We start from the raw sequence: 27,920 nt of genomic DNA, 5'->3' as shown, positions 1-27,920 counted from the left end.
AGCTTTTTTTTTTCTTTTCTTTTTGAAAGGGATCTAGAAAAATACCCTTTCTGAAAAGAAAAAGACACTATGAAAGCCAGAGATATATGGGATTTGGAGGTGGGGTGTCTGTCTTACCACAGTGGGAGGCCTGATCTTGTTCACATCTTATCCCAGCCTGTTGAGCCGGCTTGAGCAGCAGCGACTACCTGTATGTGTTCCACCCTGATCTCTAGCTACTCAGCAGGCAACCTGCTTCCCTCCCTCTGGTATACTCTGTCACCTGTCCCCTGCCTTTCTGGGCTAGGGGCTGCCAGAGCTATTGCTCTGAACTGCCTCAACCTGGTCAATGGGATCATCAAAGACCCTAGCCCGCAGCACCTGCAAGGCAGATGGCAGTGCAGCCAGGGGCCAGCAGCAGAGCCGCAGGGCTCTAAACTGTCTGGGTGCTGCCACCAAAGCATCCTGAGGAAGTGTCTGGAATCTCCCAACTCCAGAGTGGAACAAATCAAGCGCTCATATGACCTGGAGCTAAGGTGGCTCTCTCTTACCACTGTCCTGTGCCGCCTGAAGGAAGAAGTTCAGGCATGGCATGAGGCTTGTCCTGGAGATGGGGGCACAGATGAGAAGTGGGGATCAGTGAACAAGACAGCATGGTCCTAAGAACCCTTTAGAGGCCTGCATACCTTGGGACACCACACCTTCCTGTCTGTGTGGCTTTTCCACTAAACCAAAGGCCGCAGAACCTCCCCACCCCCACCCCGCCCCAACACCATTGGACTCATGTGACTTCTTGAAGGAAGTGTCATCCATGCGAGTGTGTTTTATTGGTGAAATTATTAAGGCCACTCCATGTAGTAAAAAGGGAGGTTTATTTTGTGGGGTAACTTACAAATGAAGGGATAGGTTGCAGGGTCTGGCAAAGGTATAGCGCAGTCCGGCGGTGTTCTCTGGAGAACTCTGCTCGGTCTACCTCCTGCGTCCAGGGTCCCAGAACCAAGAGAGAGACCTCCTCTCGATCCTCGGTCTTCCGCTTCCTCCTCCGCCCTGCCTTGTGGGCGTGACCATTACCAAAGCCTCAATGGGGGTTGGAACTTCCAGGCCAATACTGGGATGGTTATCCACTACAGTGTTTGGTCATGTATTTCATGTCACCTTCAAGTTTCTAGTATGGTCTTTTTCTTCTCACTGAACTTGGGTTCCAGCAAAAACAAAACCACAAAAATCCTCCTTCTTTGAGATTTAGGTTGCACAAGCCTCACAAGGCCGCTGCATGGAACCCCTACAGTCAGGCTGGGAAAACACATGTGTGCATTTCTTGGTCCACTTCAAAGGTGCACTCCTCAGATTGGTCCCTCACTTTTGGCTTTGGCGTTCGGCAAGTATCTTCTGGTTGCTGGTCTTCCTGCTGTCCCCATGGAGATGCTGTGGCCAGGACATGATAAAGACAGGTTCCATGGTGGTCTGTCTTGAAGACTTCTAGAACAACTGCATATTTTGGATCCATCATATAGTGTCTTCTCTGTCAGGCCCTGGATCCCACCCCTCAGAGAAATCACATTCTTCTTGAGTGTTTCCACACTCACCAGATTCTTACCTGTCCTGAGCAAGGTGGAAGTGTGATTATAAAGGAAGAGTTTAAGTTGAGGGTCAGAGACATCCCCATGTAAGCAGGTCCACAGAAGGCCATCACAAACAGTGACAGTAAGCCATAAGGTGGGTCTCCATGCTCACCGACAGCCTGACTCCTGGTCACCCTGGTTCCGACTTCCAAATCTACAGTGGTATGAAGCCATGTGGGCTCATCGGAAATCATACTTGGAATTGTGAGTTTCCTATTCCTGGCTAGACACACCTTATAGGAAGCCATTTGGAGATGCTGAGTGGCCACACAGAGCCAGGGTGGCAAACAGCAGAGGCCTCCGTGGGCCGTGTCGCCCTGCTGAAGTATGCCCATTGCCTTTTGAGCCCATACTCCACTGATGGCGGATTTGGCTGGCTGTGGCCTGCTCTGAGTTGAGATGTGCTGTGCTTTGAAGCACGTGCATGGACTTCAGTTCAGTGAACCCAGATTTAAGCAGGGTTCTTGGGGGTCCAGCCATTCCTCACCATGCCACCACATCCTGATACTGCGCTGTCCTGAGAAACTGTTTGCAGGGATGCACTGTTCTGACTGGCAGCTGGTAGCCCCACTGACAGCTGAGTTCTTAAAACCTGACCGAGGAACTGAGGTTTTGATTTTAACTATAGTCAATTCAAAATTGAATTGCCAAGGGTGGCCAGGAACTACCATACTGGACAGTAGAGATCTAGAAGATGCCTTTTTTTTTTTTTTTTTGATGCTATACTGTCGCTCATTTCAAGTGATGATTTGGGCAGGGACAAAAAGTGATGCTGGCAGAAGAGAAAGCCCTTGAAGCAGGGGTAATTCGTGGTCCTCGGCAGGGTTGGAGACAATGAAGGCTTTGGAGCCTGCCTGTCACGTTAATTGTATATTATTAGCGGCCATTAATCTGAGGATTATTAACAAGATGGAGTCTTAGGCAGTTGCCTTGCTGTGGAAAACTAATCTAAGATCAGCGATGTGCTAAAGGAGGCTAAGTTACTTGCGCCCAGGCAGCTGAGACAGCCAAGGCAGGGGGTGTGGAATCTTCGATTTCTGGGGTATTCGTCTTTAGTGTGGCAGACAGAAGGGTGTGGTTGTGAGGAGGGCTGAGGACCAGCTCCTTTTCCATAGATTTCAAATCCTCTAAAGTTGCAAACCCCAGAGGTTTGGAGGTAAAGGGAGTTTCTTTTAAATTTAGTTTTCTTGTGGTGCTGGGCATTGAACTTAAGATCTGGAGTATGCAAGGACTCTGCCACTGAGCTGCATGCCAGCCTCCCAGAAGTCTCAGCTGCTTAAATGGCCAGTACTTGTGCCTCATTGTTACTGTTGGAGGCATCACCTTCTCCTGTCTGAGCGCTGTTGATGAGGGCTTGTCCACTCTTCCTCTTTCCACTCAGAAGGTACCAGAGATAAGTTACCTTCTATCCCTTGGTGACATTTTTCTTACAAGCAACCTGTCACCATGTCCTGGAGGTTACACCCTATGCAGAGAGCTAGAGGTTGGCGCTTCTGTCATTGTCCCCAGTGAGAGTGCTGCAAGACTCCCCAGCTGTGTCCCACCCAAGCCACTCCAGTCTTTGACTAAGGTTTGGGGCTTTCCAAGTTAGGGAGCTGCTTACATTGACCCAGCTGCAGAGACGTTGGCTGGGGCCAGGGCACAGGGGCACAGCTGGACCTGAGCCAGACTCCCCTTTCCACACTTCTTTGATGTCCAAGGAAGGAAGTCCCACTGGGTTTGGAGAGAGAACAAGGGGCTGGGAGATAGCTCAGCAGGCAAAGGTGCTTGATGCACAAGCCTGCTGTCTTGAGTTTGATCCCTGAAATAGTTGTTTCACAAAAGTCAGATATGGAGTTGGAGAGATGTTAAGAGCATTGGCAGCAGAGGTCCTGAGTTCAGTTCCCAGCAACTGAATGGTGGCTCACAGCCATCTATAATGGGATCTGATGCCCTCTTTTAGTATGCAGGTAGAACATCATATACATAAAATAAATAAATCGTTTTAGAAAAGTCAGATGTGGAGAGATATTGAAGTGCATCTCTTATTACAAAGTGTTAGCCTGGAGTACCCAACGCAGAGACATAAGTAAAGCAGACCCTGTCTTAACAGGGTGGAAGGAGAGACCCAACTCCAGAGAAGCTGTCTTGACCTCTGTATGTGTACACCCACACTCTCACAAACATGCACACACAACATAAACATGTATTTACGAAAGAGCAACAGTGTGGGGACCACAAAGAAACAAGAGAGCCTGGTCCCAGGAGCCTCAGCAGGAGAGGCGCAGTGAAAGGGCTTGGATCCGCACAGGTCAGCACATAGATGGGAGCAGTGTGGAGGTGGTTGCATGGGGACAAGGAAGCTGATGTGAACTCTTTAAAGGAAGGACAGAGAGCTGGTGTTTGCACCTATCGGCTGCAGTATGAGGGCAATGTCTTAGGTGGTGTGGACAGGAAAGCACATGAGCCACAGGCCATGTATTCTGGAAGGTGATCAGGGTTCTATTTTTCCAGTTTTGACCACCAGGGTTTCTACGCGGGGGACACCAGTTTCTGTGCCTGTGACCTTTCCATCTCCCCTCAACTCCCCCTCTCATGCAGCCCCAGAAAGCAGGCTCCATGGTCAGAAAGTGCTTGGTGCCAGGCTGTGATGGTGCACACCTTTAATCTCAGCACTGGGAAGCAGAGGCAGGTTGATCTCTGTGAGTTAGAAGCCAGTGTGGTCTATAAAGCGAGGTCTACAAAGGACAGCCAGAGCTGTTTACACAGAGAAAACCTGTCTCAAAAAACAAACAGGGGCTGGAGAGATGGCTCAGAGGTTTAGAGCACTGGCTGCTCTTCTAGAGGTCCTGAGTTCAATTCCCAGCAACCACATGGTGGCTCACAGCCATCTATAATGAGATCTGGTGCCCTCTTCTGGCATGCAGGCAGAACACTGTATACATAATAAATAAATCAAAATCAAAACAAACAAACAAACAACCAGAAAAGTGCTTGGTTTTCTATTACCCTGTGGTCTGCAGTAGAGCCAGGACCGCCTTCATACTGGACAGCCTCAGACTCAGTCCTTTACTTCTTTGAAGAGGCATATGCCAGGTGAAGTGGTGGGTTGTCCCATTGGCTGGGATAGGAAGGAATTCACTCTAGCTTTGCTGACCTCTGGCTGAGATCTGACCCCTGACCTGGCTCTCAGAAACACTCACTCAATGGAACCATTTGGAGTCTTTCAATTTTCAGTTTTGGAGGAAGTGAAAGCAAAGAATTTAGGAGATCAACATCCTGGAGACCAGATTGGCCATGTGGCTGATCTTGCCCTGGAATCCCAGGTGAGAGTGTGGGTAGCCAAGCCAGCCAATTTAGCCTTTCCCAAGGTGTGAGACTGTCCTCTGCCAACCCAGCCCCAGTGTTGGCCTCAGTTATGGAGAAGCATGCACACCTGCCCACACCTCTGAGCCTCACAGCCTCACAACCTAGAACAAGCACAGCAGAGATTCAGGAGGGGACCCTTCCAAGCTCCCATAGTGCTCCCACAGCAGACAGTAGGGAGTCAGGAGGAGACCCTTCCAAGTTCACACAGTGCTCCCACAGCAGACAGCAGAGATTCAGTAGGGGACCCTTCCAAGTTCACACAGTGCTCCCACACATCAGACAGCAGGAGAGCCTGCAGAGCCCACTTGTTTAGTGGCCTTGGCTAGTGGCAGGAAGGCCCGGGGAGGACTAGGAGAAAGCAAGGACTGTGGGGAGAGGCTGACAGCTCCTCCCACATACATGGGCCCTGTCCATGACAATGGCTACATCCTGCTGAGGGAGAATCACGCTTCCTTTTTTCTAAAATCCTACAGCCTCCCACATTGACTCATTATGGCTTCGGCCTCCCTATCTAAGGGGATGGGGTGTGTGTGAGTGGGTACCTGGGTAAATAAGTATAAATAGTTTTCCTTCTGATATGTGACCGGATTATTTTCCAGTTGATTTCAAGCCTTGGCCCCAAGTGGCCCACAGATCAAAAAAAGATAAGGGTCAGTTACAAGGTTGAGCTCATTCTCCGTTGCCATAGCAACTGACCTCAGGCAACCCTCCAAGGACTACACCCAGCTCCCCAGGTGATATTTTTACTGTCCACGCCATCAATCCCAGGCCTTTCAAAACTCAGACTGCCTAATTGTCAGGGCTCTGTTTTGAAGAGGCTCTGGGTCCCTCTGGGGCCCCAGTTCAGGCTGCCAGAGCTCATTTATAGGCCCTCCTGAAATATCGGGGGACTGTGTGATGATGGGTCCCTCCTGGCCAGACAGGCCTAGAAAAGTACCCTCGGGGAGGATGAGGGGTGCAGCCCATCCTCCAGGCTTAATTAGGAAACTGTGAACCCAAGGTGGGGGTAGCAGTAATGGTGGCGGTGAGACCTTCAAGTAGCCACCGAGTCTTGCTGGTATGGAGCATCAAGGGACACATAGCACCAAGCACTGAGGCAGGGTATTGGTGATGCTGGGAGGCTGTAGGGGGCAGAGATCACCTATTCATGGGGTTTCCAGTATCTCTCCCTGCAGCAAATGGTTTCCCACATCTGCTCATGCAACTTTAGAGAGCTGTGCCCTATGTTCCGGTCAGCAGTCTCCAGACCATGTCGGCCGTTATCAAATTTCAGTACAAGCCGCAAACACCAGAGCACTCTGGAAATCCATCTTCTCTTTGCGTCTGAAGCTGAGCTTCAGATTCTGTTCCCAGGGGCTGTTGGTTAGGGGTACATGATCTGGGGGAGGCCTATCCTGGGAGCTGCCAGGGCCCAGCTCACCTTTCTGTGCCCTCTAGCTTCTCCCCTTAGCCCTTTCACCATCTCTCATCACCACCCCACCCCAGCACCCCCAGGGCAGTGTGTGTACCCACACTCACCTGCCCTCTTGTCTTCTGCCCAGGAACCTTTGTTCCTGGCTGGCGACAAAGGACTGACTCCCATTAGCCACTTTCTGTTTCCTGTTCTAGTCTGCACACTGTCATTATTTACTGGGAGGTTTAGGGGAGGGTGTTCTCTCCTGGGTCTCCCCACCGCACACTTCCTGCCTTCTCATTTGCTTACGGGACTGAAGCACCCTGTCCTTCCCTTACCTCCATGGGAAGAGGTTTGGGGGTGTGTCTGGGCCTGGGCTGGGGACCTTAGGACTTTCTTTTGACCCACTGTTGGGGGCAGGCTGTGGGCTCATGCCTGACACTGTGGAGTAAGCCCACGGGGCTCTTCTTTGGTAACTAACTAATGGCTTCAGGGACCACATTCCCTTGCATTTCCTCCACTTGCAGCAATGCTGTTCCAAAGATGGTGCCACAGTGAGCACCATCCCACGTTGTCACTGTCCTTCCTGCACTCAGGGAAGTCCCCAGCTCTCTTGCCAACCCTGAGTTAGTGCTAGCAAGGGGCCCAGCTGACTCAAACATGGAAACTGGTGCCTTTGTTTCCTCCCTTTTGCCTGTACCGCTTAACCCTCCTTGTAAGTACCCGGACATCCAGGGTGAGGGTCAAGGCCATGCTAAGCTCACTTGAAATGGGCCCTTTTGCCTGGCACCCTCCTCCAGTTAGAGTTTTGAGGATGCAGCTTGTTGCAGTGACCATGGTTCACTGCTTATCTGGGTGACAGGACACTGGAGGGCAAGTGTGTGGCCTTCACCTCTTTTTGTCCGGGAGTCTGAGTGTTACTGTCAGCTTGCCACAAAAAAAAAAAAAAAAATTATTAAGGGGCTGGAAAGTTGGTTCAGTGGTTAAGAGCACTGACTGTTCTTCTGGAGGACCCAGGTTCAATTCCCAGCACCCACGTGGCAGCTCACAACACAACTGTATAACTCCATTTCTAGGGGACCTGACACCCTCACACAGACATACACGCAAGCAAAACATCAATGCATGTCAAAAAAAAAAAAATGATTAAAGAACACAGGATGGCTTGCTGGTTCTGGTCATCAAGTCTTGTTTCTTTATCTTATGCTTTCTAAGGCTAGTGTGGACGTTGAAAGGAGGAAGAATACATGTCCTGTGGAGTCCTTGGGCCCCCCTCATTTCTCTCAAGGCCTCTCTGCTCTTGGGTCAGTTGAGGGAGCCAAAACCAGCTGTGCTTCTGAGATGATCCAAAGATAATAAGAAACCAGAGGGGCTGGGAGTGCCCCCAGGCCTGTGAGTGTGCATTGTTTCTGGATGACCTGTGGCAGCCACATGCTGTCAGGTACCCCACCCACCCACCCAACCCTGTGACCCAGCATCCTGGCGGACAGCCATGTAGTAGTGAGCACCCTAAGGTGGGGAAGGTGGGAGAAGGGGACAAACTGCCCTGGTTTAGTGAGAGGTGTCTCCTGGGGCCTCTTCAAGGAAGTCTACCTGAATGCCATGGGAAGGGAAGGTTATGCATGTTTGGGAAGAGCTTCAAGGAAGGCAGAAGTCCTGTGGTAGAAGTCATCTGCTTGCCAGCCTTGCAGAACCCCTGTGATGATTCTTTCTGATTTCTAGCAGGAACATAAGCATGAAGAGGTTAAATGAAATACCCAAATATGAATAGTAAACAACGGTGGCACTGAGGCTCAACTCCAAGTGTTTCTAGTTCAGACTTGCATGTCCTTTATTGTCACTTCCTGAATATAAGTGACTAGCTGTGCCTCCCATCGACACAAGGTAGCAGTCACCAATCCCCTTTCTAAACAGGGACACACATTAATGATGATGACAACAGCTTCCCCAATAGAGTCTCTGCCGACAGCTCTAGATCAGGCAATAGGTCTGGAGCAGTTCTGCTCACCTCAGTGGAGTCCAGGAACAATGCCCTGTCCACTCCCTCCACAGCCTGCTGCTTCTCCCTCCCAGGCAGCAAATTATGGCCTCGGAGTGTGTGCTTGGCCTGCCTTTGACATCAGCGGGACCCACTGGAGTCTCACCTTCAGGGTTCTGATAATCGGCTCTCTCTCCTCCTAGCTTCCCCCAAGACCTGTATGGAAATAAGTGTGTGTCTGCCACGGATCAAATGCTTTTGGAGACAAAAGTCGGTGTCGGGGACATTACAGGGAGCTATCATCTCTGCGCGACGCTCTTCCACAAAGCCCTTGGCTCCTCTTTGGGGTGACACAGTTTCAGCCTGAAAGGTTCCAGTGAGCTGACTTGGTTTTAAGCAAAAGCACATCCTATTATTTTTTTGAGAAATGAAGTGTAAAATTAACACTTATTATTCCTGAGCAAAGGAGAGGAAAAAGAAAAACAGGAGCTCTGGAAGCTTCATGCCTGCTGGCTTGCTTGTCTGGCACATTGTGACTTTATTTATTTATTTGTTTGTTTGTTTGTTTATTCAACCGTCTTAGAGGCAGGCTCTTGCTATGTAGCACCGGCTGGCTTTGAACTCAATATGTAGCCCAGGGTGGCCTTGACCTCACAGCAGTCCTCCTGAGTGCTGGAATTCAGGTGTATGCCACCATGCCCGGCTTATTTTCACTTTAAAAAAAATTATACAAAATCAATAGATTCCCTGTGCCAGCATGACTCACAGGGAGCAGGAGGAGGCAGATGTGAATTTCAGGGCTAGATCTGCATTTCACTTTACAAACGAGCAGGGCCGTGTAACTCACTTGAGGTGTACAGGTCTCTCTTATGGATGCCTGTCATGTGCTATAAAAAAAAAAATAGGGAGGATGGAAGTGATCGTGAGTCTTAACTCACAAAGTCCCCCAGCTCCCACACTGGGGCGGAGAGGCCCGAGAGCTCCCAGACAGCTTTGTCATTCTGCTCCGAGGTGTGGTAAGCTCCGCGCAATCTTATATAATTCAGAAAAGTGATTCTCAGAGGATGCCACTGTCTTGGGACAGAAAGAGAGGCTGTCGGAGCCTGGGGGTGAGAGCATGGAGGCAGGGTGTGCTGGGTTTGCTGACAGTGGGTCATATGCACCACGCTTGCCAGCCAGCGGCGTTTGTCACACTAACTAGGACAGTCCCTCACCGCCTCCTGGCCCTCCCCCATTTCCGGGCTGGCTTTCTAGGCAGAGGTGCACTTGATGGGCACCCCAGGGAGTGCAGCCCACCCTGCTGTAGGGAGGAGCCCGGTTTGTGAAGACTAGCAAATCAAAGGCCGTGCTGAGGGGAAGACATTCCTAGGTCTGCGGGATCCCCCAGGCTCTTTGTCCCCTCACACTTGGACTTTCTGCGTGTGTTATTCCCCCCTTCCCCAGGTCTGACTCTTTTAAGCACTTGGGGGAGATAGAGGAAAGGGTCCCAGACAGGCGTTGTCTGTCTGCTGGGCTTTTGATCTAATTAGCCCGGAACCTCACTTTGACACGGGTTTGGGCTGTGATTTGTCAGCCGTTTAGGCCCCCGCAAGCGGCTGGCGGCTCAGGGCCGCCTGACTGTGCACATATTTATGAACGCGGGTGCTGGGCGGAGCTGCCTCTGTGAATCAGAGGGGAGCAGCTGATGAATTGCTCGGCGCTCACGAAACGGAAAGTGACTGTCAGACATGGTTTCTCTGATTTATAAGTTGCAGGAGCCTTCTTTGTCCTCCCGGTGTTTGTATATCAGACAGCCCCAGGCCCATTCACAGGCGAGTGTTGAAAGGCTCTGTTTGGAGTCAGAGCAGTCAGCCATCACTCATCCCTGCTGCAGAGCCAGCTCTAGCCAGACGGCAGGGCCCAGCTGGGCGCCTCTCCTCGGGACTGCTTCCTGAGCCCCGCTATAGGTGGCCTGTGTGTTGGGAGCTACAAGACAGCCAGGCAGCATCCTTGCCCACAGGTGCTGGGACTGGAAAGTCTTGGATTCCGGAGCAGTGTGAGAGGGTGAGGTATGGGTGGGAGCGGGCCACACACGTGTGATAAGCTTTGTAGCCTGCACAGAGCAGCACCCCAATCTTAGCAAGTGACCTCATTCTTTGAACCCGTTTCTTCTTCCTGGAAATCCGTTTCCTAGTCAGCCGTACTGCTTCGGAGACTCTGCTGCTGGAAAGCTCTGCGGAAACCTCTCACAGCTGTGGCTCTTACCCCGGCCTCAGTCATGAACAGGGCCACCGTCCGCATTGCCATAGGAGAGCCGCACAGAAAGGTGGTTCTCACCCACTCTTGCGTGCATTCGTTCATCCCTACACCAGGCTCTGAGAAGCATTGTTGGTGTAGTGGGGAGGAGTGCAGGGCATGTTGGGGGGTCTTTAGAGGCAGCCCCCACACTGGAAGTCATCGCTAATTACAATGAGTATCTCCCCTGGGAAGTGGAGGAGGTGTGTGGGGCTTTGTGGCAAGCGTGCTGAGCCTGCCCCACGTCCCCAAACTTGTCAATGAGTCTCTCTTTTCCACTAGTGTGAAGGGAAGATCTGTTCGCATTTCTGCCGGGTGCACGTGGCCTAGTTGCTGGGGCTCCGGGGACACGACAAAAACCCGGCAGATTCCAGCCACTGGGCTATGTGGGGCAGGCCCACCTGCACATACGAGTGTGCAGCTCAGCGGTGGGGGTGCCCAGGGTGTGGGGGGATGAGCTGGGCCAGGGGAATGAGAGCCTGCTGTCCCAGCATTCCTGCCAGGGCCTGGGGACCCAGGGACTCGCCAGGAGGCTCAGCCCATCTGTGTCTGTGGCTTGCCACCAGCAGGCCCCTCTGCTACCTAATTCTTGCCTTTGAGGGCAAATCAGAGCACCTGGCACCTTTGGTGAGCCCAGTTTCCCCGGGGAGCCAAGGGAGGGCTGTGTCCTTGGCTGTCCCAGATTGCATTTTTGCCAAAACAGCCATACCCAGCAGTAAACACTAATTGAGCACTGGCTGTGTGCTTTGTGCTGCTTTATATAAATTAACTCATTAATTCATACCTTGACTATAAGAGGAAGGATGATACTGAGGGCTTCTAAGAGAGGACACTGAGGCACACTGAGGTGCAGAAGCCAATGTCTACTCAAGTAAGGGAGCCTGCCCCTTCTCTGACCACTGGGCTGAAAGCATGGATCTCAGCTCAAGCCCAGCAAATGAGCAGGCAGGACATGGTCCTTGACTCATTCCACTTTCTGGGCACCACTGAGTGAAGGCTTAGGAGCTGTAGCAGCTCCCAGATGGGAGCATTTGTTCTGGTAGGAAGCAGATCAAAGAATCTGCCCATTCTTGTGACCCACAGCATAGGCAGCTGTTTCCACAAAAGAGACAGCTTGCTTGTTGCAACTTCTTCTAGGGTCTCACCAAACTCCCTCACCCATTTTCTCCCACTCTGTCCCTCTTGGGTCCCTCTCTTCTAGAGTAACCCCCACACCCAGCTTACCAACCAATGCTCCACGCCCCCCATCCCCACCGGAATGAGGGAAAGACATCATCTGTTTCATTCTCCGAAGAATGCATAGCTCATTCTAGCCAGTTCCTGGCACATTGCACACACTCGATGAATATGCAATTGGATTTTTAAAGACCTGGTTACTCTCTTTACCGTCGAGTACCCAGTATGCCCCGCTTTCTGCAGGATCTCAGAACTCAAGCTGTTGAACACTGCTTGTGACCAGAGGAAAAACCATGAGGCCTACATCCAAACCCAAGGCCTGGCTGCTGCAAGAGTCAGGACTGGGCCATCCAAATCAGAGAGATGGCTTGTGTCTGTGGTCCCTACACCAGCTTCCATTCCAGTGATTAGAGATGCACTAGTGCAGGGTGCCCTGCAGCTGGTGTGGGATATTGTGGGGCATCACAGGACTGGTGCAAGGTGGTGTCCTGGAGCTGGTGTGAGGTGTCCTGGGACTGGTGCTGGGTGCCTTGGTGCTGGTTGTTCCTGTGGGAGCTTCACTGAAGTTGTCACTTTCCCTTGCAGAGGAAGGCATTAACCACGAGTGTAAGCTGTGCAACCAGATGTTCGACTCCCCAGCCAAGCTCCTCTGCCATCTCATTGAGCACAGCTTCGAGGGTATGGGTGGTACTTTCAAGTGCCCCGTGTGCTTCACAGGTATGGTACCCATGTGGGCATGACAAGTTTGCACGGGAGTGGGGAGGAACCTGCCTTGTATTGTGGCTGGAGCCCAGCCTCTCAGCCCCCCCGTCCCCTTTGAAGCCCTGTCTCCCTGAATAGAGAGCTGACCCATAGCCCATCTGTCTCTTCCTCTTGGGTAGCTTGGGTGACGACACCTTTCCCATCCCTTCTCCTACTACGGCGGAGCGGCTGTCCACTGCAGCCTTGGCATCTCTGGTGCTGTTAGTCAGCCCCTTCCTGGGTTCCTCCATGCTCTGTGGAGCCCTGAGCTCCATCCAGCAGCAGTGACGCTGCTCTGTAAACTCTCCACTTGCAGCCTTTGAGCCCCCTGTCCCAGCCAGGCTTCAGCCAAGCAGCTTGAGGGCAGTTTTTTTTTGGCCAAGTCTCCAGCCCCCAGGCTGGCTGCCAGCCCCAGCAAGTGAGCGAGCGGCTGTCCCGGCCTGAGGCACATCTCGGGGGCTTTGCTGGCCCCCTCCTGCTACCCAGATGGCAGCCGGTGTGCACAGGGAGCCGGCTCTCTGGCCTCCCCGACATCTGTTGTCTACCGCTGCGGGAAGCCCACCCCAGGGGGGTGCCTGGCAGGAGGCTATCTCTGAAGTGTTCACATCCCAGACACACAGCTGCTTTGGGTGACCTCATGGGTGTGCCCAGAACTGGGCTACCATGGAGACTGCTGCCACTGGGAAGGGAAGCCACTGCTATGACCTGCTCATGACACACATGTGTATGCACATGCCTCTAGGGACCCAGCCACCCTGGAACACCCTGGTCCCTCCCAACTCAGGATCCCCTGCCCATCTGTTAGCATTGTATGCAAGGATGCAGACAGTAACCCTGATGACAGGAACAGTGATTCATGGGGTTGACTAACTGCTTGGTACCAGGCACTATGCTATGCTGACCTATCTTATCTCAGCAACCTGCTTGCAGTGGGACCTTGGGCAAGTCATTTAATGTTCTTGGAGCCTTGGTTTTCTTCTCTGTCAGATGGGATAACAATGACTGCCTTGCAGTGCGAAGGCATTCGGCTGATAGAGGATACATTCACCATCTTTAACATGCGCGTCTTCATTATTTTTTAGACACCTCACCCATTTGCCCATGTGTCCCTCCTAGATATCCATTGATGTGTTTGCTACAGTTAACGCCAGTGTTTAAAGGAAGGTACAGAGCCCAGAGAGCTTAATTGTCTTTCCCAAGGTTGCACAGCTACCAAGTGGCAAAACTTAGCTTATCCACTTCAGTGACCTCTGATAGGGACTAATGTTCCCAGAAGTAGTCCATGGTCAACCCTACCCATGCCTGGGTGATCCCTACTTTCGAGAGGTGGTGGGGCTGAGGCTGAGGCTGGTCTCTGACCGTCGTGTGTGTACAGTCTTCGTCCAGGCCAACAAGCTACAGCAGCATATCTTCGCCGTGCATGGGCAAGAGGACAAAATCTACGACTGCTCGCAGTGCCCACAGAAGTTCTTCTTCCAGACAGAGTTGCAGGTGAGTGTGCCAGCCCCTGTGCACCAGCCTCTGCCCTCTTGACTGGCTAGCCTAGTGTGTGCCAGCCTGTGAATTCTTGGGGGAGCCTACAGAAGAGGACTGAGCCTGGAGCAGGTGACTCCAGCTCATACCCACCATGCTTCCTAGTGGGCCCCTTCCTTCTGTTCCCCACTCAGATCATCTGATTTGGCTGGGTTTGGCTTTGTGGCTGGAGGCCTGTGTGGCTGCTCATGCAACCTGAATTCAGCTCTGCCCAGGCAATTGGAATATAAAAAGGAGTGGAGGTCTATTGGCTCCAGCTCAGAGGAAGGGCAACAAGTACTGAGGCCAGTGTGGCCCTCAGGAGGCCACAGGGGTCTCCACCAGTCTTCTTGATCCTCCAGAATCTGCCATGGCCAAGGGATCCTCATGCAGGGCGCCACTGGATGGACACCTGCAGCCCTGCCCTTGAGTCCCATGGGCCTCCTCTTTTTACTTGGTACTGATTTTCTGAAGATCTGGATCTGGATCCAGAACTTTCTGTCCCACTGGCTTTTCCAGGAAATTCTTATTAACATGAAAGAGTTCACATGCCCACCAGAAACACCATTCATGCTCACACAATCGTCACGCCTTGTAATAGTATCATTATTAAGGGAGAGTTCCTCCCACCCATCATTGGCACTGGCAGTGCATACACCGAGGGGTGGCAGACTCCTACAGCTCAGCACTGAAGTCCCAGAGACCGGACTCCCATCTACTGGAACCAAGCCACATGGATGCTCAGAAACGCTGCCCACTGGGACTCAGCGCTATCCATAACAGTAGGGAGGTCAGCTTGCAGCAGCGGCATCCTTGAGATTACGGTAGCCTGGAACAAAGGCTTATTTGCCGGTCATGTGGCAGATCCAGGCAGAGTTCATGGTATTTGGTGACCTGTGCCCACAGAGGGTCCATGACCATCTATGTTTCCATGGTCACCATGCAGAGAGGAGGAGGAGGGAGGGGTAGTGAGTGCACCAGCTCTTCCGGCTTCCACTGGGAAGCGAAGCAATCAGCTTCTCCACACAAGCCACACCCTCACTCCATGCTTGGATTCCTGAGGGTGGGATGGAGCGTCACTGTCTGAATGCACAGGTCAGGGAGCTAAGGCTCGATGAGGAAGCAGAAGGGAGCTGGTGTGTGAAAAGATTCCTGAAGATATGTCAGGTGCATCAACCCGCAGGGCAATACTTACCTCATACCTGTGCAGTACTGTGCCTGCACCCAGTGACCTTCCACCTACCCAGGGCAGGAGGGGCTGACAGTCACCCATCACTTTCCTGGCCACAGTGCTTGGTGCAGGACAGGCTGGGATGCCTCCTCCACCACCTCCTTGTCCTCTTCTTCCTCCTTCTTCCTTATTCTTCCTTTTTTTTTTTTTTTTTTTTGAGACAGGGTTTCTCTGTGTAGTTTTGGTTTCTGTCCTGGATCTCACTCGATGTATAGACCAGGCTGGCCTTGAACTCCTAGAAATCCACCTGAGTGCTGGGATTAAAGGCGTGCATCACCGCTGGTCTGGGCCAACTTCTTGAGGCTGCAAATCACACTGTCTGCATAGTTGTTGAAAATAGACCCAGGAAAGGTGCAGAGGGGGATTTATCATCGGCTGGCTGAGTCCTGATTGAGCTCAGCTCTGGCTGAGTGACGAGACCTTAGAGAGAACTGGGTTCTTTTCTTTTTGGCAAACCCTCTGAGCTCCCATACATTCTTATATTGTTCCTGTGGCCTTCACTCCCTCCCCAGTATGGATGAGTTAGGCATCCAGTTAAACAGGGTAGGCCAGGGCAGGGCTCCACTTCCAGGAGACCACCATCAGTGGAGGCTCAGGTCCTTCTTGCTGTCTTGGGTCCATACTCTGAGCCTTTGTGCTGAGGATATTGAGGAGCCAGTCCCCAGGACCAGTGTTAGCAACCAAATCACATTGGGCAGCCTGGGAAGCTGCCTCGTCCGCCTGGTAGCACATGCCCCTTCTCCCAAATACAGCTTTCACAGCATGTCCTACCCTATCTGCCTTACTTGTGTGGCCCATCTATCAGAGCAGGCCAGGATCCCCTGAGAGAAGAAGCTTTCTATAACCCAACAGGACAGGCTGCTCAAGAACATCTTAGTGTTATGTACTAACCACTGTTGTTAGTACATAAAGTCACAGTTGCTTTATACCTCTCCTTTCTTACCCCTGTCTGGCTTTGTCCTCTTCCATTGTCCCAGACACCATGAAGGGAACAACTGGTCTCTTCTTATTGGCTTTCAGACTTCTCCCTGAGGGTCTGGGAGATGTGGTTCACTGGGTAAAGTGCTTGCTACATATATGTGATGCTTTGGCTTAACAATTCCCAAAACTCTTGTAAAGCCAGGTGCTGTAGCACATACCTGTAATCCTGTTGCTTCAACCGTGAGTTGGGAGGTGAGGATGGGAGAATCCCTGGATGCTCATAGGAGAACTAGCCTCGTGTATGCAGCGACATACAACCAAGAGACCCTCTCAATGTGGAAGATGAGGACAGACACCCAACTTTGTTCTCTGGTCTTTACAGTTGCACCAGACATCATGCCTCTCTCTCTCTCTCTCTCTCTCTCTCTCTCTCTCTCTCTCTCTCTCTCTCTCTCACACACACACACACACACACACACACACACACACACGGAATGTGTGCTCATGAGAGTGGGGAGGGAGAGATACTTAAGAAACAGTAAGTAAACAAACAAACAGGTTTCTCCCTGAAAGAGGAGACTCTCTGTTCCCGTTTCTGTGGCACATCAGTGGAACCATGGGGACTAGCTTGACTTCCTGAATGTACAGGTATTGGGAAACTAGGGTAACATACTGTGCCTCACTTTGCCTCTGCCTTACCTTGGGCTAAGGACCAACCAAGAGTAACCAAGCCTGTAAGCCTAGCTGTTCAGAAAGCTGAAGCGGGAAGATCAAACGTTTGAGGCCAGCCTGGGTAAGTTAGACCCTGCCTTAAAAATAAAAAGAATTTAGAGGCTGAGGATGTAGCTCAGTGGTTGAGTACTTTCTAGCAGCATGCACAAGCCCTAGGACACATCTCCAGCACTACCAAAAGGGAAAAGAAGTCTCTAGAAGCCACTGGTTCCCTGGTCACCCTGATAACCTTTGAGTGGAATCCTCAAGTACAAGAACCTCCCTAAATTATAGCCTTAACAAGTTACTATTTTCTGCAATTAATTATTTTAATTACAGACCATTTAAATGGGAAGTGTAGCAACACTAAATCTATGCAAATAATGGCTTTCGTTAAGTAACTTGAATAGCAATTTTCTGTGTTTGAGGAGGGTGTTCAGGCCCCACGATTTCATCGCCATTAACTGAAGCTGATCTGGATTGTCCTGTTTGTGGGAAGAAAACAAGGCTGAGGGTTCTCCTGGGTGCCATGTAAGAACTTGTGGGGCCACAGACGGTGAGGCCAGCCAGGATGCCGCCTTTGCTGGGCCTCAACTGCCTCTTGGGACCATGTGCCATATGATATTGAGTCAGGAGACTCTCTGAAGCTAAAGTTGGTGAGCACAGGGACTGTGGGCCAAGAGGACTTGAGGAGAAGATGCACAGTGTGGGTCTGAGCAGGACTGGAATGTTCTGCTGTGGGGCCAGAAGGGTGACAGTGCTGGACGCCTGCAGGCTTGTTCTGTGTCTGCCTCTGAAGAGTGGGTGCATTCACAGGACACGGTTGCGGAATGAGGGAAGTGTAAACTTACTTACCTCTGAGTTCACCTTGCTCTGCTGAGATTGACTCAAAGGACTTTGGATAAACTGTGTTTATGCATGACTAGGAGCATGAGAGGAGACTAAGGGTTGTTGCTCTGCTATGTGGTGCTTGTGTATGGAGGGCTCAATGTGTACCTAGTACCAGTTTTAGGGCTAAAGTTTAGTTGGTGAGCAGGCAAGCTTCTGTGGCAGAGAGCCATGTGTGCAAAGGGCCTGTGGCTGTTGTGAGGGCAAGAGCAGGCAGAGCCCAGCCAAAGCAAAGGGCGGGGCCTAGTGGGTAGGGAGAAGCAGCTGGAGTACAGGTCATAGCAACATGTGTAGGGTCTCAGAGGTTCACCTCCACTTCTGTTGTGGTAGGATCCCAAGCAGGAGAGAAGGTTGATTTATATCCTAAGTCCAGATTTTGGAAAGACACTGCTGAGAGAATGGGAAGCCACTGGCAGGGAAGAGGTCCTTGCCCATCACAGGGCTGATAAAAGTTTGAGCAAATGTGTAAGGAACTCTAAAACTCAATGAAATGAGCAAAACCTTTTGACAGGCAGGCCTCCCAGAGAAGATGAATGTCAGTTGTGACAGGAAGGAGTAGAGAAAGCCACAGTGTGATGCCACCCACAATACCAGAGTGGCTGAAGCCAGGAAAATAAGGTGCTGGGTGCCTGTCTGGGGCCTGGGGCCTGAGAGCCGGGAACTCTGGCACCCCGCCGCGGGAATTCAACACGGTAGAGCCACAGTACAAAAAGAAAGTTAAGCTCCCAGCTGCCATTCCCCAGAATCAACCAAGGGCATTTGTCCAGAGAGAGAGGAGCTGAGACACCCCCCCCCACACACACACACACCTACACTAGTAACTAGCAACAGCAGCAATGCTGGCAGTGGCCCCACGGTGAAAGCTCCCATCATTCACTCCTGGGGAGTGGGTGACACTTCCTGGACAGTGTCTATGCATGTTCAAATAACCTGGAGGGATTTCTCATGCCCAGGAGGAGAGGTCAGACTCAAAGGACCTGCCATGTGCATTCCGACATGATTTTGGGAAAAACAAGAATGTTCCAGTATGGAAAGCAGGCCAGTGTCCGTGCCTGTGGGTGGGCCAACAACAGGAGGGGACAAGAAGGACTTCTGTCACCACCCCCAGGCACACACAGTACACTTGTGCGCTCATACCACATGCTGGGCATGGGGACCCAGGCTGACCTCAGGGAGTTTCCAGGAGCCCATTGTCCCTAAGTGTTTGCAACTCTGGAGTGAAGAGGCTTCCCAGCATGCTTTGGGGACCCCAAGCTTTGGGAAAAGGCATGATGTATGATCCGCTACTCCTGATTTTCTTCTCTGGAGAGAGCTAAAGCCTCAGCACAAATGAAACTGTAGTGATGTAGGTGGCTTCTGGAAACCAAAGAGCAGGAGATGACATTGTGTTTTTGGGTCCTGTCCTCAAGAGCCAAGTGTCCCTTAGGCAGTGGGACTCCATCTTCTTTGCAATCGCCTTGTGCTTTTATTGTGCCTTCACTGTGCGGCCAGTGGCTGTTGGCTTCCTTATCTGTACAATGCAGGGAGTCTCGTCCCTCTGTGCAGAAATGCCTGGCACAAGGTGGACACAGGAAAGACCATGTGGTCGATGGTCTGACCATTGTTTTTTGCAGTTCCCTTTTAGGCAATTTGAAGATCATATGGATTTGTAAGGTCCCTTCCCTCCTGGAGTTCTATTTTCTGAGCTGGAACAAAGCAGGACTCTGAGAACTTCCATCTGAGGCAATCATGCTAGCCGGAATACTGTGTGCAGCAGACAGCCATGTTGAGGCTTGGAGAGAAGCATTGAGATCAGGGGGGCAGGAGGACATGGCCCTACCCACCCCTTGTCTCCATTTCCTGTGACCCTGGCCTTTTCTCTGGCTCAGCAGGGGCAGGATGGAGATATGATTAGGGAATAAGACACTTGGAAAATGCCAGGGCTGTTGGCCTTGTGTTCTCAGCCGCAGGCCTCAGCAGATGAAGGCCTGGGGCCCTGTCGGCCCCTTGCCAGGGTAAGCCAACCCAAAGGAAGGGGCGGCAGACTCTGCCCGCCCAGCCCAGCTGTCTCCACATCCCCTTGGGCACCTCTGTGCCCTCTAACAGAGCACGGATGGCATGCCCTTCCCCTCTTCGGGGTTGCTCTGCCTTCTGCTCTTCACCGGGATGCCTGGGCCAGTACACTGCTACCAAGCCTCCAGAGCCGGGCTCTGATGGTGGCCACGTCCCTGCGTGGGCTGAACAACGGTAGTGACAAACTCTTGCTTCATTTCTGCCGTGACCCACCCCATCTCTAGCAGTTGGCATAGTTTGTCTCGGCACAGCCTTGAGCGGGTTGCTTCGTGTCTGTGTACAGAAATGGAAACTGAGGCTCTGAGAGGTTTGGGAGTTTTGTCTGAAGTTATAAGTAAGTGGCAGAGCCCCTCACAAAACCATATTGTCTTTGCTACTGAAGCAAACAGAAACCCTCCAAAGTTTAAATAAATTGCCATTTATATGAGCTAATAGATTTAAATGAGGCCTGCAGTGCTGAACTATAAAAAGCCTTGTTGTCAGGGGACCCAGAAACTATTTTAGTAGTTGGGCCAAGCAGGTAGCAGGAGGGGCAGTAACAGGGGATGTAAAAGAAAGCGCTCCTGGGTGAGCTAGGTGGGAAGGCTGTTGGTGGGGCTGCCCTGCGGGGAGCCAGGCCTGGCAGGCTCAGGCTTGAGGCCTGCAGAAGAGCCCTGGGGTAGCTTCTGTTAAGGCAGGCTGTGGAGAAGAGGGGATAACTCTGCCATGGTGAATGCAGTGCCTGAGACCTCCTGCTTCTTGGTACTGCTTTTCTGGCTTCTTACGCTGTCTGGGGACTTGTGTGGTGTTGTCACAGTGTGGGTGGAGCCCAAGACCTGTAACTTCTTTTTCTTCCAAAGTAATGCTCTGGCATTTTGAGCTGGTGGGGACAGCTTGCCTGGGCACTGGCAAGTTCATGACATGTGCACTAACGTGTGCGTGGGCGCACACACACACACACACACACACACACACACACACACACACACGTTCACATGGCTATACACACACACTTCTCCTTGGTGGACTGGGCAGAGGGAAGGAACTACGGGCCTGCTCTGTGTCCTGGACTCTTGAGGCCCTCAATGACAAAGCCAGAGGCCGGAGTAAGTGATTCCGAGCTGGCCCGCGGCGGCCAAGCGGCCAGCACAGCACCTAGCGGGCCTGTTTAAAGGATTAGCTCACGCTGTTTGCTTGTGTGTGCCTAATCATGCCGCTTCCAGCGAAATGATTACAATTGATTAAAAGCAGAGCTGGTGCTCTAACAAGCAACCCGGAGCAGTCTGATGGTGAGAGCCCTGCCCTGCCAGGCTGGATCCTGGTGCCCAGCCAGGGGGAGGTGTCTGTGAACTGGGGGTGTGGTCTGAGTTCTGCTGGGACCCTTCTTGTCCAGTCCCTTCCCCCATTTTCATTATTATTTTATCACACACTCACAACCTGGCGACCTTTCTGCAGTCTCGGGTGAATTCGGGACACAAACAGGACCTTACCCACACAGGTAATATTCTATGGGAGATATAGTAAGCCAGTAGATTCATGAATTGTATTGTGATGGAGGTAGTGTACACACACACACACACACACACACACACACACACACACACACACACACAGTTAAGGCTGAACAACTGGATTGGATGGTCAGGAAAGGTCAGCATTTCATCCTAGATCTGAAGTGGAGAAAGCCAGTGTGAGGCATCTGCCCATCTCCCTGCTGGAACACCCTTCCTTTCCCCTTCTTCAACCCTGCCCAAGTGGCCCCATCTCTGGGATGTTCTCCCTCATCTTTCCTCTGGCTTTTCCAGTCCTTGATTTAGCTCTAGACTCCTTTGCCAATACGAGTTAGAAATAACCCGTATATTCCTGATTTCTTGTGCAAATGTGAGATTTTGGAGGATGAAGACCTGCCAAGCCCCACCCCATCCATTCACCCACTTTGTAGTCATCTTCCTGCCTATCTCCTGCTCTCTATCCATCCACCAAGAGATTTGCCACCTATTTCCATATTAATCCACCTATCACCCCTCTGTTCATTCCTCCACCAATCTTATCTACTTCCCACTTATTTGTCTTCCTATTTCACCCATCATCCATCCATCCACCCATTTATGCACCCATCATACACGTGTATCAATCCATCCACCCATTCACCCACCTATCCACCTACTCTCCCTCCACCCCTTTCTCCTCCCTCCCTCCATCCACCTACCCATCCACTTATCCTCCCACTACAACCTACCTACCCATTCATTCATTGACAGATCCATCTGTCCATCTGTCCATCCATCCACCCACCCACCTATCCATCTCCCTACTCATCTCCTCTACATCCACCCATCAACTCATCTTATCCACCCCAACACATACTCATTTATCCACCCATTGTCCATCTACCAATGCATCTACCCACCCACCCATTCATTAGCCTGTCTACCCACCCACAACATGCTCACCTACCCCTCACCCATCCATCCATCATCCATCCATCCATCCATCCATCCATCCACTCATCCATCCATCCATCCACTCATCCACCCATCCCCCATCCATCCATCCATCCATCCATCCACTCATCTATCCATCCATCCATCCATCCACTCATCCATCCATCCATCATCCATCCATCCATCCATCCATCCACTCATCCATCCATCCATCCACCCATCCCCCCTCCCCCCATCCATCCATCCACTCATCTATCCATCCATCCATCCATCCATCCATCCATCCATCCATCCATCCATCCATCCATCCATCCATCCACCCATCCATCCATGCATCCATGAATCCACCCATCCGTCCATCTGTCCATCTACCCATCCACCCACTCACTCATTTACCTATACACCCACCATGTACCTACACAGTCATCCATCATCTTTTCGTCCATCCCTTCCTTTTTCCTCCCATGTATTTTACTATATGTTTTGAACACTTGGAAAGTAGGAAGGAGAACACAAGCAGAAAAAGAACACACACACACACACACACACACACACAGAGAGAGAGAGAGAGAGAGAGAGAGAGAGAGAGAGAGAGAGAGAGAAGGAGAGAGGAAGGCTGTAGTCTGCAGACGCTGAGCCTGCTCTCAGAGCCCCTGTCTGATAAGATGGGTGATGGAGGAGCCACCTGCCTTGCTTCTTGGTGCTGCTGCTGTCAGATCCAGCCGGATAATTATAACTAATAATAATTAAAAAGTAAAAGTGCTGTAGGCATATGCTTAGCATTTGACTCGTTAGCTGCGCTTTCTGTGACTAGCATGCCTTCCTCTGTCTGCTTTAAAAATGGCCTGGCCCCAGGCACCCCACCACTGGAGGGAGAACAGGGCTTGGCCTTGGCTGGGGCTGGGGTAGGGACACCCCAGTGGCTCCTGGGAGTTTGATTCTGTTGCTAACACTGGAGTTGGTCACTCATGAGGCCAGGAGCCCTGGGGCCTGAGGGCCAAGCTGGCTGCTAGTCTCCTGGAGCCCCTTTCTCGGAAGCGTCCTAGACATTCTGTTGTCCTGGGTACAGCTGCCACCGCTGCTGACAGGCACTGACTGCTTCTGCTGCCTGGGTGGCTGTTCCCAGGGGTAGAGGTTTCCAGAAGCCAGAACCCTTGGGGTTAGCATGAGGGACTTTCCAGCTAGGCCACTGTGTTCCCCCTAGGTCAGGAAGAACCCAGCACAGCTCATATCTGCCCACCCTTGCAGCCAGCCTGCCTTTGAATTCCAGCCCTGCTAGCAAGCAGCTGTGTGACCCTGGAGCCTCAGGAGCCCAGCGAGGAAGTTTATTTTCTGTGGAGTGTGGGGTCTGAAGGCAGTGTTGTCTGCAAAGCCTCTGTCACCAAGTCTGCCAGCACTGGCCAGGGTTACCGTTGTCTTCATTATCCCAACCATGGTGTGGGTGCCCAGGATCTTCTTAGTTCAGTCAGTGAGTGGTACACGAATGTGCTCAGTGTTGCCTCAGTGTTTGATGAACACCTACTATGTGCCACATGAGTGTGTACAGGCAACGGAGACACACAAAGGCCTAGAGCCATGCATCTGCTGTATGGAGGGGACACTCTATTGGTGAAATTATTAAGGCCACTCCACGTAGTTAAAAGGGAGGTTTATTTTGTGGGCTAACTTACAAATGAAGGGGTAGGTTGCAGGGTCTGGCAAAGTTATAGCGCAGTCCAGCGGTGTTCTCTGGAGAACTCTGCTCGGTCTACCTCCTGCGTCCAGGGTCCCGGAACCAAGAGAGAGACCTCCTCTCGATCCTTGGTCTTCCGCTTCCTCCTCTGCCCTCCTTGTGGGCGTGACCATTACCAAAGCCTCAATGGGGGTTGGAACTTCCAGGCCAATGCTGGGATGGCTATCCACTACAACACTCCATTAGTAGGACTGGACTTTTCTTTCATGCTTGCTGAGTGCAGGATGGTCATACAGGACTGCCCCACTGCCTCAATCCCATTGGACAAAACTGCATAGCTCTAATCTAAAACTATGAAATCTCAAGAGCTCTAAAATTCCAGTGTTTTTGTGAGCGAGCATGATGTCACAAGTATAAAATCCCACACCATGATTCCATGTTTTAGGCAGAAAAATACTTTAAATTTATATAAAAATTTCCTTCAGCATATACACAAAATACAAATGAATTTTTAGTGTGGACTTGAGTCCCATCTACAAGGTATATATTATACATTTGCAGATACTCCAAATTAAAAAAAAAAAAACTCCAAAATGTGAAATGCTTCTTGTGTCAAGAATTTTAGAGAAAAGATCTCCAAAAATCCAAAACAGATTGATCAAGTTAATCAATCAATAATCAAACAATTGAAGCCCTCCAAGGCAGCTGCATGGCTGGGCCCCACAGGGACTCTCCAGGACACCTTGGGCCTAGATCTCTGCCTGCCTCAGGTTACCTTTTGCTGTGATCAGTGTCTGATGTCCAAGGGTACAAGGCCCCTCTATCCACTATAAAGTGTGATCTCATCACTGACCACAATTATTGTCATCCCTGCTATCACCACTGGGGTCAGCTACTTGACCTGAGGGACTATGTGTGGCAGTTTGGGGGTCTGTATGCAGAGGATCGCAAAATGAACACCAGTCCCATATTGAAGGAGCCTAGGGCATGGGTCTGTGTCTATAATCTAGTGGATTGTATACTGGCTGGTATCCCAGGGCCAGCCCCTTCCAAGGGCCAGCCCTTCCCAGGGTTGCTTTCTGGGCCTCCCTGTCAGAGAGTTCACCCTAAGGCTGAGGGAAGTGAACGCTGGGATAGATCAAAGCCTTGCCTCCCATGAGGTCAGTTCTAGGGTGAGGCCAGCAGCACGCATAGCCACTGGGGCATGAGACCCCAGCTGCTCCAGCAGCCCTGGGTGTGTAAGCACTTGTGACAGTCACAGAAGGGGGTGGAAGAGTAGTTGGAGCCTGTGGCCAGCTCTGCTTAGATGTCCTCTGGGCCCCAGGGTTTGGTCTAGCTGAACAATGAATCAAGATGAGGCCCATGTGGGGACTGGGAGCCTCCCTGGAGGCTCAGCTTTGAGCAGAGATGGCATTCAGAATGGGCCTTGGGCTGCCTGTTGCAGCCTGCCATTCATGTCCTGGGGCTGGGGCCAACCAACTTTCTAGGGGCACCATGCCATGGTGACAGATGGGCATGGGGGACTGCCAGGAGCCTTAAGCCTGGGACCATTGTGTATTCTTTCAGTCTAGCCCCTTGCCGGCGCCGTTTTAGGCAGAACCAAATGCCTTCAGTTTCTTAGTAACAATGACAATACCAGTGACAGTGGGTGACATGTCGCTTCAGTGCTCACAGAGAGTTGCACACTACAAAGCTTTGCCCCATGTGGACAGAGACAGGGTATTTAGTATACAGGAAGGACATGGGCAGGGCACGGTTGTGAGGCTCTGTGGCTTTTGGTCATTGGGACCTGGTGTATATGACCCCTCTTAGAGGGGTCACCACCTCTGCACAAGAGGCCACTGAGCCTCAGATCCCAGGAGGACATGATAAAGGGGACAGTATTGGGGCAACTGGCCGTCAGTGTTCCTATCTCACCTTTGCTCTGTTGAGACAGGCTACTGTTACGTAGCCAAGGTCCACTTCAAACACTTAGCCTCCTGCCCTGGCCTCCTGAGTGCTGCTGGGCTTGCCACTTTTGATGGGTCGTATTCAGGGACACCAGTGAGTTGATGTCATGTTCCACAGCTTGTTGGTGGCAGAGTTGAGCTTGCAGACCTGGGTATGAAGCAAGAAATAGTAAGAATATCAGAAACACCCCAAGTCAAGCTCAGCGGGAAGCCTCACTTGTCTCCCTCAACACAGTCCCGGCGCAGCCAGCACGGTCAACTGTACCTTTTACAGGTGGAAGGCTGAGACGTGGGTGGTCAGCAGTGGAGACAGAAACCTAGGCAGCCTGGCCCCTGGGCTGGTGTCCATTGCTCCAGGACCCTGGATAGGCATCCGTGTGCTTGGACCACTCCTGCTCAAACCGCCTCTTCTTGGGAGTGTGGCTTGCCACTTCCTGCTAGGAGGCTGGGCTCTGATATGGCAGGGGCCCTGTTCTCCGGGAGGGTCTGCCAGAGACCAGAGTGGGTCTTGGTGGAAGCTTAGATTGTACTCTTTGGTGCAGCAGGAACAATTACTAATGACATTTAGAAAGAAATTAATGATGAGAAATGTAAGTTGGCATTTCAGTAGCAGCAGTCAGCAGCCCTATGAACACTGGACGGAGCGGGGGGGGCAGGGTGGGGGGCGAGAAATTAATTTTGCTGTGTCAATAGTGAGCTGGCTGTACTTGCTCTGCCACTGAAGTTTAAATAGAATCCAACGGGCTGGCCATGGTTGGTCCAAGCCTGTGCTGGGTGACGGTTTCCTTTTGATGTGGCCTTTAGGTGGCACCCGGGGACAACAGGATGAGGGTACAGCAAGAGACAAGTGCCACCTCTGGCCAGCGGCAAGACTAAGGGAAAGCCTCGGTTTCTTCATCAGAAAAATCGGAGATGTTGGAAAAGTGACATTGATGTGTGAAGAGCAGTTTTTGACACATAGCAGGGACTCATGTATGACAGCCAGTACACAGACATGCTCAAGGATGTGGAGCTGGTCATATTTGGGGTTGTTGTGATAAATCTATCATTAGATCATTCTATTCTCAGAACAGATAAAACACAATGTTGGTGGGGACTATGGTGGGGGGAGAGGAGGAAAGAAAGGGTTAAGTTGATCTGGGACAGGGTGTGGGGTTCCTAGTGGGGTAGGGGAACATGCCTTATCCAGAAAAACCCCCTCCAGTCTCCATTCACATAGAAACGAGGGAACACATATGGAGATGTCACTGTGACCAAAACAGCAAACGCCGTACAGAGCAGAAGGTAAACCTCCTGGCCCAGAGGTCGTTGAAAGTAAATAATTATTTCTGTCTTTCAAAACAGGAAGGTTTCCCATAATTATTATCCCAGTGTTTATCAAGTGCCAGACATTGTCCTTAGCCCTTTTGAACATTAAAAGCCCTTATGACGCCTCTATTAATATGAGGAAACCAAAACACACTGAAGTTGATACATTCCCCAAGGCCACAGAGCTGGTCAGTGCTAGACCCAGGCCACTATCCAAGACCCTAGTTTCTTTACCACGCCACAGAAGCTGGGGTTTCCTGGCTGTATATTCATATCTGGTTTTACAAATGTCACAGTCGTCCCTGGCAACAGTCAGTGGCCCCGTCTGACACAGGGCATTCTGTGTGCTGTTTCAGCTTTTGTGCGTATTTCCTTCTTTAAACCTCATAACAAGACTGTGAAGTAGATACAGTCAGCCCCGGCCCCTTCAGATGTGTGAATGGGGACTTAAAAGAAATGACGTCTTCCTAGAGCCTAGGGTCGCATAAGTAGTAAGTGACCAAAGCCAGATTTAAACTCCAAAACCACGACTGTTTTTTGACCAGCCCACCTACCTCCATCCCGTTTATTCATCCAGATACTCTCTTACTCTGGCCATCCGGGCCTCACAACCTACCCTCCTACCCACTTACCCTCCATCTACCTATTGAGGTTTATATATGTACCGATATTGAGGTATATATGTTAACTTATGATTTATTTTTAATTATGTGGTGTATGTCTGTGTCTCAGTGTGGGTATG

At 51.3% G+C, this 27,920-nt stretch overlaps 1 protein-coding gene across 3 annotated transcripts in view; it reads left to right on the top strand.

Annotated features, from left to right (window-relative positions):
- Positions 1–27,920, top strand: part of Znf423 (zinc finger protein 423) — a 303,273-nt gene that overhangs the window by 264,059 nt on the left and 11,294 nt on the right. For all 3 annotated transcript variants that reach the window (XM_036187113.1, XM_036187115.1, XM_036187114.1), the window contains 2 exons: positions 12,356–12,487; positions 13,887–14,002. In XM_036187113.1, coding sequence (XP_036043006.1) covers positions 12,356–12,487; positions 13,887–14,002 — 248 coding nt within the window. The remainder of the gene's footprint in view (positions 1–12,355; positions 12,488–13,886; positions 14,003–27,920) is intronic.

Source organism: Onychomys torridus, chromosome 5 (genome assembly GCF_903995425.1).
Source record: "Onychomys torridus chromosome 5, mOncTor1.1, whole genome shotgun sequence".
In the NCBI taxonomy this organism is placed as follows: domain Eukaryota; kingdom Metazoa; phylum Chordata; class Mammalia; order Rodentia; family Cricetidae; genus Onychomys; species Onychomys torridus.
Note: the sequence above shows the minus strand (reverse complement) of the source record. Positions and strands in the feature narration are given on the sequence as shown.